The sequence below is a fragment of the Mastigoproctus giganteus genome, chromosome 10, assembly GCF_048544385.1.
Source record: "Mastigoproctus giganteus isolate SK-2022 chromosome 10, ASM4854438v1, whole genome shotgun sequence".
Lineage (NCBI taxonomy): Eukaryota > Metazoa > Arthropoda > Arachnida > Uropygi > Thelyphonidae > Mastigoproctus > Mastigoproctus giganteus.
Genome location: NC_143584.1, coordinates 95,958,928 through 95,971,066, shown reverse-complemented (window position 1 = coordinate 95,971,066; position 12,139 = coordinate 95,958,928). Strand labels below are relative to the sequence as shown.

The window sequence follows — 12,139 nt, the reverse complement described above, 5'->3', positions numbered from 1 at the left end:
CCGGGGGTTTTCGTCCAGCAAAATAGGCAAATCGACCAGAGAACACGCGCAATTTACAGACACAATACACATGGGTAGTTGAATTAATATTCTGGGTGACCCTAATAAATAGTTTTTTTTTTTTTTTTGGTTTTTGGCTTAGCACCAATCAAGTGAAATAAAGCATTAATTTAATGCTATGTTTACTGCTTCGTTTCTTTTTTGCGTAAATTTTATTGAGACTGGCACATGTGCTACTGCAGGTGGCAGTACGTGTTCTCATTAGTTTAAACTGTCATGGCTTCCAGTGAGAATCGACAGAGCATAAATCACATAGAATGGATGGCGATGTTTGGGAAAGTTGCAGTGACTGCTGTTGCTTATCCTCTCGATTATGTAAAAGTACTAATACAGGTGAGGGCATTTCAACACCCGGTTAGTTTTTCCAATCTGGTACCCCTTCTGATCGACTGTTGCGAGTAGCAGTAAGTGAGTGACATGCTTAGCTCGCTAAAGTTAGTCTTCGGTTATGTATCACCCCACGTCGCTGTTTTAAAAGCGGAAAACGTGTTCCCGAATTTTAAATCGGCGGCGGGGAACACCCTAACTAAGACTAACCATAGCGGGCTAGGCATGTCAATCACTGCTACTCCAACAACAATCGTAAGGGGTACCAGATTGTAAAGACTAACCCAACACCCTTCCAAAATTATGTGTGTATATATTTACACATCACCCATCCTTTGCATTTGTTATATTTCTCTATTTGTTTGTTCAGAATGATTTTAGAAGCTCGTTTGTAAGATTTTGCAGCATACAAGGAATGGTTTGTAAGGTTTTGCAGCATACAAATCTAGTACAAGGAAACCTCTCTAAAAGGGACACCCCTTTTTGTGGACACTCAAGTTTGAGTCCCTGAAAGAAATATTAGAAGTTACATGTTAGACGACCTCTCCAAAACGGACACTCACTGTTATGTACACAGATACTTTAATAAGTGACATTTTGGTATTTTTGACATACCTATACACTTTCAAGGGAATTGACACATATGCACATTTTCGTTGGTAAACCGGATTTTGTTATGAAGGCAAGTGAATATTATTATTAGCCACATGGTGCAAGGAAGCCTGAGGCTTATGCTGCACCAGCCAAAAAAAAAATTCCCGAGTTACCCTGAGAGAGAGAGAGAGGGAGGAATCACCAAGAAGAGAAGAATGATGATATCCAGCTCAGGACCCTCAAGGTCATTACAGTAATATTAATTAGACTAGTGATGGCTGTGAATTACTCACTGGGCAGATGGCACAACATGTTATTAACACACTCACTGTTGCTGGTAAAAAATGTTTACAAGCTTAGTTGAGCTATCCTTTCAGTTCCACTGTTGCACTCCATTTAGCAAGGTAATTAAAGCCAAACTGAGAAATGCTGTTTCCAGAAAAAAAAAAAGTTTGCAATATGGGAAAGGAAGAGTGTGAAAAAGCTAATACATTTCTTTTTAAAAAAATCGCTGCTAAAACAGACTGCATTGCATTAGCATTAGTAGACGCATATGATACAAGTGTGGGGGGGGGAAATAAATGTTTATACTTATATTTTTTTATCTTATTTATATTATTATATCTTTTGTAATAAACCCCTCCCCACTTGCGCATCTGACTATTATTTTACAGAAAATTCCAAGTTCAAGGGGAAAGCTCCTTAATGTGTTTAATTCCCTTTGGATAGACTTTTACTCAGAACAACAAAGAAACCACACAAATGTTGTATATACAAATCAGTTTATTAAACATATTTACATGAGCATAATGAAAACCAAATATTAATTGAATTTATACACATGACAACATGATTAGGTCTCACCTACATGTGTATATATATATATCATGTTCATACATTAGTAAAAATCATTTACAAGCTAATATCAATCCCATTCCATTCTAGAAATACTTAATGCTGCCTCAATTAAACAAGAAATATCATAATCCTTTCCATTCCTTCCTACATATACTTAATACTGCATTCTTTAAACACTATTAACAAGGGTTATCAATTCCATTTGCCTTTCATCCTACATATATTTAATACTGCATCAATTAAACAAGAAATATCAATTCTATTCCATTCCTTCTTACCTATATTTGATACTGCATCAATTAAACAAGAAATATCAATTCCATTCCATTCACTCCTTTCATATACTAATAACTCTTTTAGGAAATTTTGTTAATGTTACACCTTCAATACCAATCATTCTTACTCTGAAGATCAATTTGAGTGTCTATACTCGTATCCTCTGATTTATATAATACTTTCTTCTTGCCTAGAGATATAATTGACAGACTTTCTCTAATCAAAGTTAACTTATACAATTGAAATTATCTTTCAAACTAGCGTTTGTCCATTTGGTCATGACAACAACAACGTTAGGTCATTAAACTCTTACTGGACCCTTACATTACAACAGGGCCTACATACAGTAATATAATTATTCCTAATGTCTCTCCTATTCTTCCCTTCCAAAATTTCTTTAATTATACATCATCTAAAACAATACGATTATCATACAAAATTTGTATATCTATCTATTCCCTTTTGTTTAACGTCTTCCAACACTAATTCTTCACTAACCTATCCTTACATTATGTACTTTGTATATTTCTCACATTATCTTTCTTAAATTTCTTTTAATTCATTATCAGTGTCCTTACAGTCCTTTATATATGTATGAGGGTACTAATATAATCTAGCCACTTACTTATTGAACTCGGCGTGACGTTGCCCTATGTCTTTCCGTCTTTCCCGTCAGGTTCTGCTTATCTTTTTCTATCAGGGGCGACGTCTTACTTTTCTCGAAGAATTAGGCACTGGTAATTGTGCTGCGAGGTGGTTCCAGCTCCATTTTATTCGGCCCGCTTGATGCTCCTCTCCTGTTTCGGAATGGCTTTATCTCCTTACTCTTCCTAACACTCAGAAACTCAGGTGCTGCTACACATAATTTCCAAGACGACGTAACCCTCAATTTTTAACTGTTGCTCACTTCTTTTATTTACCCTGACCAAAATCTTAACTGCTGTGTCCGCTGACTATTTCCATTTCTAAAAAAACATCACAAAAACAACCCACACAACCACATAGCTCCACACAGGTCTCTCCTCGTCCTTCTCCTTTTTCCCAACACTAATCTTTACTACAACTCCTCAACTTACTCACACTGACTCACTATCTCATCTTCAACTGGTCAGCACTTGCTCAACTCTGACCGACTAAAACATTTCTCCCCTTCTTCCTCACACCGACAAAATTTTTACTTTTTCTTAGACCATTTTAGTTCACACCGCCAAAACTCAACTTAGTGTCTTAAACCATGTTTTCTCACCCCACAAAAAAATCTCAACTTTTTGTCTCTTGCCACACTTTCACTGCCTTTTTCCTACATCTTAGTGCCGATTTCGTCACGCCCATTTCCTAGTGACTTCACCAATCTAACATTTACTTTCGCTTTCATCTCATTTCATTTGTTGAAAAAACCCCTTATTCCGCCGGCCCAGTAGCACGTGATTCACAATACCCCTCTCCTTTTTTATTTCTTTGTTGACATCCGTTGAGCTCTTTCATGTAGGCCGAATGTATCAAAACAACTCCTCCTGTGTCATCACAGCTTGTCTCTATAGCACTTCAGAAAAACCACAAAATGTGACACTGCGTCTATTTTTAGAAACTACTGTGTGCGTTTTGCCGAATGCGTTTCCGGTGCGTGACCTCTCATAAACCTAAGTTGATTGTCGCACCGTACCCCCTGCTGGGTATTGCCATAGTATTTTCTGACAGTTCTCAGTTTTAACGGATGTAAAGCTAATTTTTCTGTTTACATTCCTACTACCTTTTAATTTTACAATTCTTAATGAATAATTCTTGTTATTGAAACTGATGCTATTACCATATTATTCTACCAACGGCAAGAATCCAAAAAGGAAAACTGACTTCCAAGGTCTAAAAAAAATATTTTATTTTTGTAAGATTTTCAGATCTTACAATTGCCACTCCTTTCCCAAAAAAATTTATACCTGTGTAAATTTTTTCACTATACTCCATCACTTTCCCTGGAATTTAACCACCTACATCTATTTATTCACTCCTTAATATACATTAACTCTTCATTAACTTCTAACACCAAAAGGACTTACTCATTTTGATTACCCTTTGGAATGTACAAATATTTATAATTAAATCATAACAAAACTCACTGAGAATGCAACCTTTTATCTCCTTATTTTAATACTACTATTCTTACTAAAAATAATTTTGACTTTCTCATTTTAATAATAACCACTGTCCCACTATTATCCCACTCATTACCCTATTCCAAATCAGTGCTTAAACTCACCATATTTTCCTTAGAGTAGATTTAACCCTTACTTCTTAGAGTAGATTTAACCCTTACTTCTTAGAGTAGATTTAGAATAGATCTTTCTCCTTGAGTTCCCTTAATATCGTACTACAGTTTTTTTTTTTTTTTTTTTTTTAACCTACAGTATGTTCAAAAATAAATTTCACTTAATTTAGATACCATGATTAGGTGTCTTCAAAAGGGGAACCTTCATCCAGTGTCTTCATTTGGACTCTTCCCTACTGCATTCCCAGGACTCAGCTCTACAAGGCTGCTACTTTTGGGCTCAACAAGGCTCCTACCTATCCGGGCCACTGCTTTCCATTCTCAGCTTCTTGGCTCCATTCGGGCCACTGGTATCCAGTCTCAGCTTGGCTCCATCTTGCGGGCCACTGGTTTCCAGTCTCAACTTGGCTCCACCTATTCGGGCCATTGGTTTCCATTCTCAACTTCTTGGCTCCATCTTTGGGCCACTGGTTTCCAGTCTCAACTTGGCTCCATCTTGCGGGCCACTGGTTTCCAGTCTCAACTTGGCTCCACCTATTCGGGCCATTGGTTTCCATTCTCAACTTGCTATAACCAGCTACTCAACTGACATGACAGACCTCCTGCTACATCTTAACTTAACATTTTAACTCTGCTCTGCCTAACCTTCTCCTTCCACTTTCTGGAGTTTGTCTCACTCCCTTACATTTTTTCGACCGCTCGCTACAACTTTTTTCTGCCTGATTCTCCTTCATACCCTTCCTTGTGCCCTTTTTTTTCGCCCCTTTTATTTTTGTTATAGCCCTTCTCTTATCACTAGCAGTTTGCTTAGGAAGTACTGTAGTCCACACTTTCCGATGCTTCTCCCCTAAAGACTTAAAAAAAATTTACTCACTTTAAAAGATCTCATACTGTAGCTCTCTATACCGGGATTGGTTTCCACTGATTCTTCCCTTCCATTATTTTCTGTTCCTTCCGTATCTCTACTGGAATGTGCCCTTCTAGTAGCCATCTTTAATTTAATTGACAACTTAATTAATTTTACTATTAATAGTAATATAATTTACCTATTAAGTTTAATCTGTCGTAAAATGCTTCATCTCTTAGCTTAATAATCAATTCCTTTACATTTAAATATTCCTAATACTTCAATATTTCTCTCTTTATATTCACATTTATCTACTCAATTCAATTATCTATCTATTCATTTATCTACCTATTCATTTACCTATTCATTTATCTACTTATTCAATCTCTGATCAATTCACTAATTCATAATTAACTGTACTTCAGTGTTTAACTCTTTAAATCTACAATTTTCTATCTTAGAAAATTTACCTGATGATCAATTCAATAACACATAAATAATCATAACTTAATGCTTAACTTTTATCTCCACAGTTATTTACCTTAATAAAATCTATCCTTTTCAACCAATACTCAATTTTATATTACACAACAATTCTCAATCAATATGATATGTATTCTGGCTCGCCAGCTGAATTTTTTCTCAGTTTCAGCAACTGGGCTTAACTTATTTCTTTGCTATTCTGGTACACTGCCTTCCGTTGGGAATTATATTCTGGCTGGCATTTCGCCAATTGTGGGGGGGGGGAAATAAATGTTTATACTTATATTTTTTTATCTTATTTATATTATTATATCTTTTGTAATAAACCCCTCCCCACTTGCGCATCTGACTATTATTTTACAGAAAATTCCAAGTTCAAGGGGAAAGCTCCTTAATGTGTTTAATTCCCTTTGGATAGACTTTTACTCAGAACAACAAAGAAACCACACAAATGTTGTATATACAAATCAGTTTATTAAACATATTTACATGAGCATAATGAAAACCAAATATTAATTGAATTTATACACATGACAACATGATTAGGTCTCACCTACATGTGTATATATATATATCATGTTCATACATTAGTAAAAATCATTTACAAGCTAATATCAATCCCATTCCATTCTAGAAATACTTAATGCTGCCTCAATTAAACAAGAAATATCATAATCCTTTCCATTCCTTCCTACATATACTTAATACTGCATTCTTTAAACACTATTAACAAGGGTTATCAATTCCATTTGCCTTTCATCCTACATATATTTAATACTGCATCAATTAAACAAGAAATATCAGTTCTATTCCATTCCTTCTTACCTATATTTGATACTGCATCAATTAAACAAGAAATATCAATTCCATTCCATTCACTCCTTTCATATACTAATAACTCTTTTAGGAAATTTTGTTAATGTTACACCTTCAATACCAATCATTCTTACTCTGAAGATCAATTTGAGTGTCTATACTCGTATCCTCTGATTTATATAATACTTTCTTCTTGCCTAGAGATATAATTGACAGACTTTCTCTAATCAAAGTTAACTTATACAATTGAAATTATCTTTCAAACTAGCGTTTGTCCATTTGGTCATGACAACAACAACGTTAGGTCATTAAACTCTTACTGGACCCTTACATTACAACAGGGCCTACATACAGTAATATAATTATTCCTAATGTCTCTCCTATTCTTCCCTTCCAAAATTTCTTTAATTATACATCATCTAAAACAATACGATTATCATACAAAATTTGTATATCTATCTATTCCCTTTTGTTTAACGTCTTCCAACACTAATTCTTCACTAACCTATCCTTACATTATGTACTTTGTATATTTCTCACATTATCTTTCTTAAATTTCTTTTAATTCATTATCAGTGTCCTTACAGTCCTTTATATATGTATGAGGGTACTAATATAATCTAGCCACTTACTTATTGAACTCGGCGTGACGTTGCCCTATGTCTTTCCGTCTTTCCCGTCAGGTTCTGCTTATCTTTTTCTATCAGGGGCGACGTCTTACTTTTCTCGAAGAATTAGGCACTGGTAATTGTGCTGCGAGGTGGTTCCAGCTCCATTTTATTCGGCCCGCTTGATGCTCCTCTCCTGTTTCGGAATGGCTTTATCTCCTTACTCTTCCTAACACTCAGAAACTCAGGTGCTGCTACACATAATTTCCAAGACGACGTAACCCTCAATTTTTAACTGTTGCTCACTTCTTTTATTTACCCTGACCAAAATCTTAACTGCTGTGTCCGCTGACTATTTCCATTTCTAAAAAAACATCACAAAAACAACCCACACAACCACATAGCTCCACACAGGTCTCTCCTCGTCCTTCTCCTTTTTCCCAACACTAATCTTTACTACAACTCCTCAACTTACTCACACTGACTCACTATCTCATCTTCAACTGGTCAGCACTTGCTCAACTCTGACCGACTAAAACATTTCTCCCCTTCTTCCTCACACCGACAAAATTTTTACTTTTTCTTAGACCATTTTAGTTCACACCGCCAAAACTCAACTTAGTGTCTTAAACCATGTTTTCTCACCCCACAAAAAAATCTCAACTTTTTGTCTCTTGCCACACTTTCACTGCCTTTTTCCTACATCTTAGTGCCGATTTCGTCACGCCCATTTCCTAGTGACTTCACCAATCTAACATTTACTTTCGCTTTCATCTCATTTCATTTGTTGAAAAAACCCCTTATTCCGCCGGCCCAGTAGCACGTGATTCACAATACCCCTCTCCTTTTTTATTTCTTTGTTGACATCCGTTGAGCTCTTTCATGTAGGCCGAATGTATCAAAACAACTCCTCCTGTGTCATCACAGCTTGTCTCTATAGCACTTCAGAAAAACCACAAAATGTGACACTGCGTCTATTTTTAGAAACTACTGTGTGCGTTTTGCCGAATGCGTTTCCGGTGCGTGACCTCTCATAAACCTAAGTTGATTGTCGCACCGTACCCCCTGCTGGGTATTGCCATAGTATTTTCTGACAGTTCTCAGTTTTAACGGATGTAAAGCTAATTTTTCTGTTTACATTCCTACTACCTTTTAATTTTACAATTCTTAATGAATAATTCTTGTTATTGAAACTGATGCTATTACCATATTATTCTACCAACGGCAAGAATCCAAAAAGGAAAACTGACTTCCAAGGTCTAAAAAAAATATTTTATTTTTGTAAGATTTTCAGATCTTACACAAGAAAGCAAGCTTATATAGTATCAGCCAAAAAAAAAAAAAAAAAGACCTCTCATTTCACCCATCCATTCAATCCAGATGTTTGTCTAGTTCTGCTTTGAACTTATTTAAGTTATTGACCTCCATCATAACCTACTTCCATGTTTGTTCCTACTATCAACAACCCACTGACTAAAGGCTTTCCCAATTTCAATTTATGTCCCCTCAAGTGAGTAATCTGGGCAAGAGGAAAAATCCCATCAGCTTTGAGCTTGCTCAAACCATTGAAGGCCTTATACACCTCAATTAGATCACCTCACAAGTGCCTAGTCTCTAGACACCGAAATTTGCAGAACTTAAGCCTTTCTTGGTAATAGCAGCCCTTTGTTCACTCACCAATCTTCTCGCCCTTCTCTGTACTTGTTCCAGCAGCTCTACATCCTTCCTAAAATGAGGCCTCCAGACCTGTACACAGTACTCAAGGCTTGACCATTGCCTTTATAAGGGGACAATCACCACCTTATCCTTGCTAGCAAAATTCCTATATATCATTGACAAGACACCATGAGCTACTCTTGCAGCTTGTCTGCACCGCTCAAAAAACTTCATATCTGACTGCACAATTACCCCAGGTCCTTTTCATTCTTCGCTATCCTGAGTGTAGTACCACCCAGTTGGTATGTTACTCTGGGTTTACTGCTACCCATATGCAGTACTTGACTGCATATGGGTTGTTAAACTTCAGTTGCCACCTCTCAGCCCATGTGCTCAACTTTTCCAGGTCCTGTTGCAGTAGTGTACAATCATTACTGTCATTAACAACCCTGCCAACTTTCGAATTGTCTGCAAACTTTGACATTAACCCTGATATACCTTCATCGATATCATTGATAAATACAGAAAACAACAATGGGCCCAACACCGAACCCTGGGGAACTCCACTAATAATGTTAGTCCACAGAGAGCAGTGCCCATTGATTACCACTCTCTGTCTTCCACTCAAGCATCCTTTTTTTTTTCCATTATAGCAACTTGCCCTTAATGCCATACAGCTCCAGTTTGTACAGTAGTCTTCCATGTGCAACAGTATCAAAAGCTTTCCTAAAATCAAAGTATATAATATCAAAATTATTTTTTGCATCCATTTCTTTTGTGATTCCATCATAGTATCCAATCAGATTTATCAGACAAAATTTCTCCTTAACAAACCCATGCTTTGTCTGAATTATAACTACAGTGTTGTCTAGATTATCCTGCATTGCTTCTTTGACCAGTGACTCCATTATTTTCCCTTGAATAGAAATTAAACTAACAGGTCTAGTAGCTTCCAAGGTTAATTCCTTGAATGCTTCCCATTTAGAATTTGCTGTTGGCAACATCATCAGTTGGTCCCACAGTATAGAATTTAAAAACTGTCAGTCTGCAGTGTTCGACATTGAAAAATTTATTAGACATCGAAAAATGTCTAGCTCTGTATGATACGAGAAATATAGTAATCATGAAAGCTCTTCACTGACATGCGCTAATACAAAAAGAATCTACCAGGGTATTTTTTGTGATCACTAAACTACAAGTGAAAAACTTGTCAGCTTGGTACACAAGATAGGATGAACAGATATAACACCCACCAACCTATCTTGTGTACCATGACAGGATGAACAAGTTGAACACCAACAAACTGTGATGTCTTTTTGATTTATAAATTAAACGCAGCGTGCAGACAGACTGTATAACTGGGTTGTATCCATTTCTGATGTTCATACAAAACTGATCTGATTACTAGAAACCCCTCATGTAATTTACTGGTCGTGCTACCTGCTGCATTTTACGCACTCCACCTACCTGTCCATTTATATTGCCTTGTAATTCAACAACTTTCCACAGGAGATTCCCCCTTCCCCGGAAAACACACTCATATAAAAGAGCCCTTAATATGATTGGATAGATCCCATCCACCCTGAGTGCCTTTATGTTCAGTTTCAACAATTTCTCTTCCACTTTCCTTTCAGTTATCACAAAATCTAGGTTGTAGATGACTCTCATCAACCAGTGCAGTACCACCACTTTACTTATTGGAGGCTTGAATGGGTGGAACTAGTGCTGTAGTCTTAAACTTAGCAGGTGGTATACTCTATGAATGCTATAATGTTAAATATTTTAATAGTATTTGTTTTTTTCAAGTCTTTCAAAAACCAGAAGGTATACAATATTCACCTAAAAAAAATTGAGAGGGTATATGGCATATACCCACATATACCCTCCCTAGGAGCAATATGGCCTTAGTTGCTAATGCTCCTAAAAAACAAATAACAAACAACACCATATACCCTCCACCACAGCTCTGGGTGGAACCATGTTTAGTCTCCAGAGCCAAGCTCAAGCAGCCTCCATCTCTTTCATCACGCCATATGATTGATGTCTTTTTAGGTTATGATGGAAATCATGGCAAGATCCAATCTTGCTTACATTTTCTGAGTACAGTTCTAAAACAGTATTTGCAGGCCGGCCACTAGATATCCACCTGACCGAACCTATTGGTAACTCTCTAGGAGGCTTCCTGATCAGCTAGTGTATAATATTGCCTTTACTCAGCCAGATAGTGAACGAACTGAGTCTGAGTAGTATGTATGTGGGGCGGGGGAATTGTTGAGACCATGTTATGTTCAAGGAGCCAGGTAGATTCTTGCCTTGGGTATGCCATATCCAAAAATTTCATTACTTCATGCAACATGACCTCCCGACCTTTTCTTATTACTGAATACATCATGAATTGTCAGACTAATGAAACAAAACTATCTGTGAAAAGACTTAAACCTCCAAAACACTTCCTTGTTCATTTCACAAATACCGGGTGGTTATAAAATAAGTTTCCCTATTCAGGAGACCCTAGTGTCAAAACGGTTAGAGATGGCACTGAAAATCAGTGGGTATGTCATTTAGAGTATGGGGAAGAGATTTGTAGAAGAAAAAAAATTAGTTCACATTTCCACCGCCAGGAGAGAAATTGACACTGTAAACATGAGATGGAATACTTAACTTGGGATTAGATTTTAATATAAGAACTTAGAAATCTACAGATATTGTTCTATGTGCTTTCCTTCACTTGAGATGACATTCTGAAAATGGAGGACTGCGTGCGACAGTTTCGTGTAGCATCTCATTGGGGATGTTGGCTACATGCTGTTTAATGCTTGCTTTCAAATCAACAAGCATCTGTATGCCGCCACAGTAAACTTTGTCTTTCAGGTATCCCCATAGCCAGAAATCATAGGGATTGAGATTTGATATCGGGCTGGCCACAACTGCAGAAAGTCTAGAAATGATGTGATCATTTCTGAATTTTGAACAGAGTAGTTCCTTCACTTGTCGACCAACATTGGGAGGGGGACCATCTTGCACGAACACTACAGTCTCCAAGCATTGCCTTTCTTGCAGAGCAGAAATAATGTGATCTCTTAAAAGAGTGCAGTACCGTGCACTAGTTACAGTACACTCTACAGGGGAGGCCATGAGGTGTAGACTCTTAAAAGAAAAATGTTCCGATTATAAACTCTGCTGTGAATCCACACCATACTGTAACGTATGGACTTTGTATTGGTCTTTCATGCACAGCAGATGGACAAGAATATTCAGCGGTTTTGTGCATTTACAGCTCCATGAAGAGTGAAATGTGCCTCATCAGACCACAAGATCATTCGAGCCCATGTATCATCGTTCCATACGAGC

The 12,139-nt window shown here is 37.0% G+C and overlaps 1 protein-coding gene across 1 annotated transcript in view; it reads left to right on the top strand.

Moving 5' to 3' along the window:
• The first annotated feature begins 258 nt into the window (after positions 1 to 258).
• LOC150079172 (mitochondrial carrier homolog 2-like) overlaps positions 259 to 12,139 on the top strand; it is a 273,570-nt gene continuing 261,689 nt past the window's right edge. The window contains exon 1 of the mRNA XM_090384014.1: positions 259 to 393. Coding sequence (XP_090240140.1) covers positions 277 to 393 — 117 coding nt within the window. The 5' untranslated portion in view covers positions 259 to 276. The remainder of the gene's footprint in view (positions 394 to 12,139) is intronic.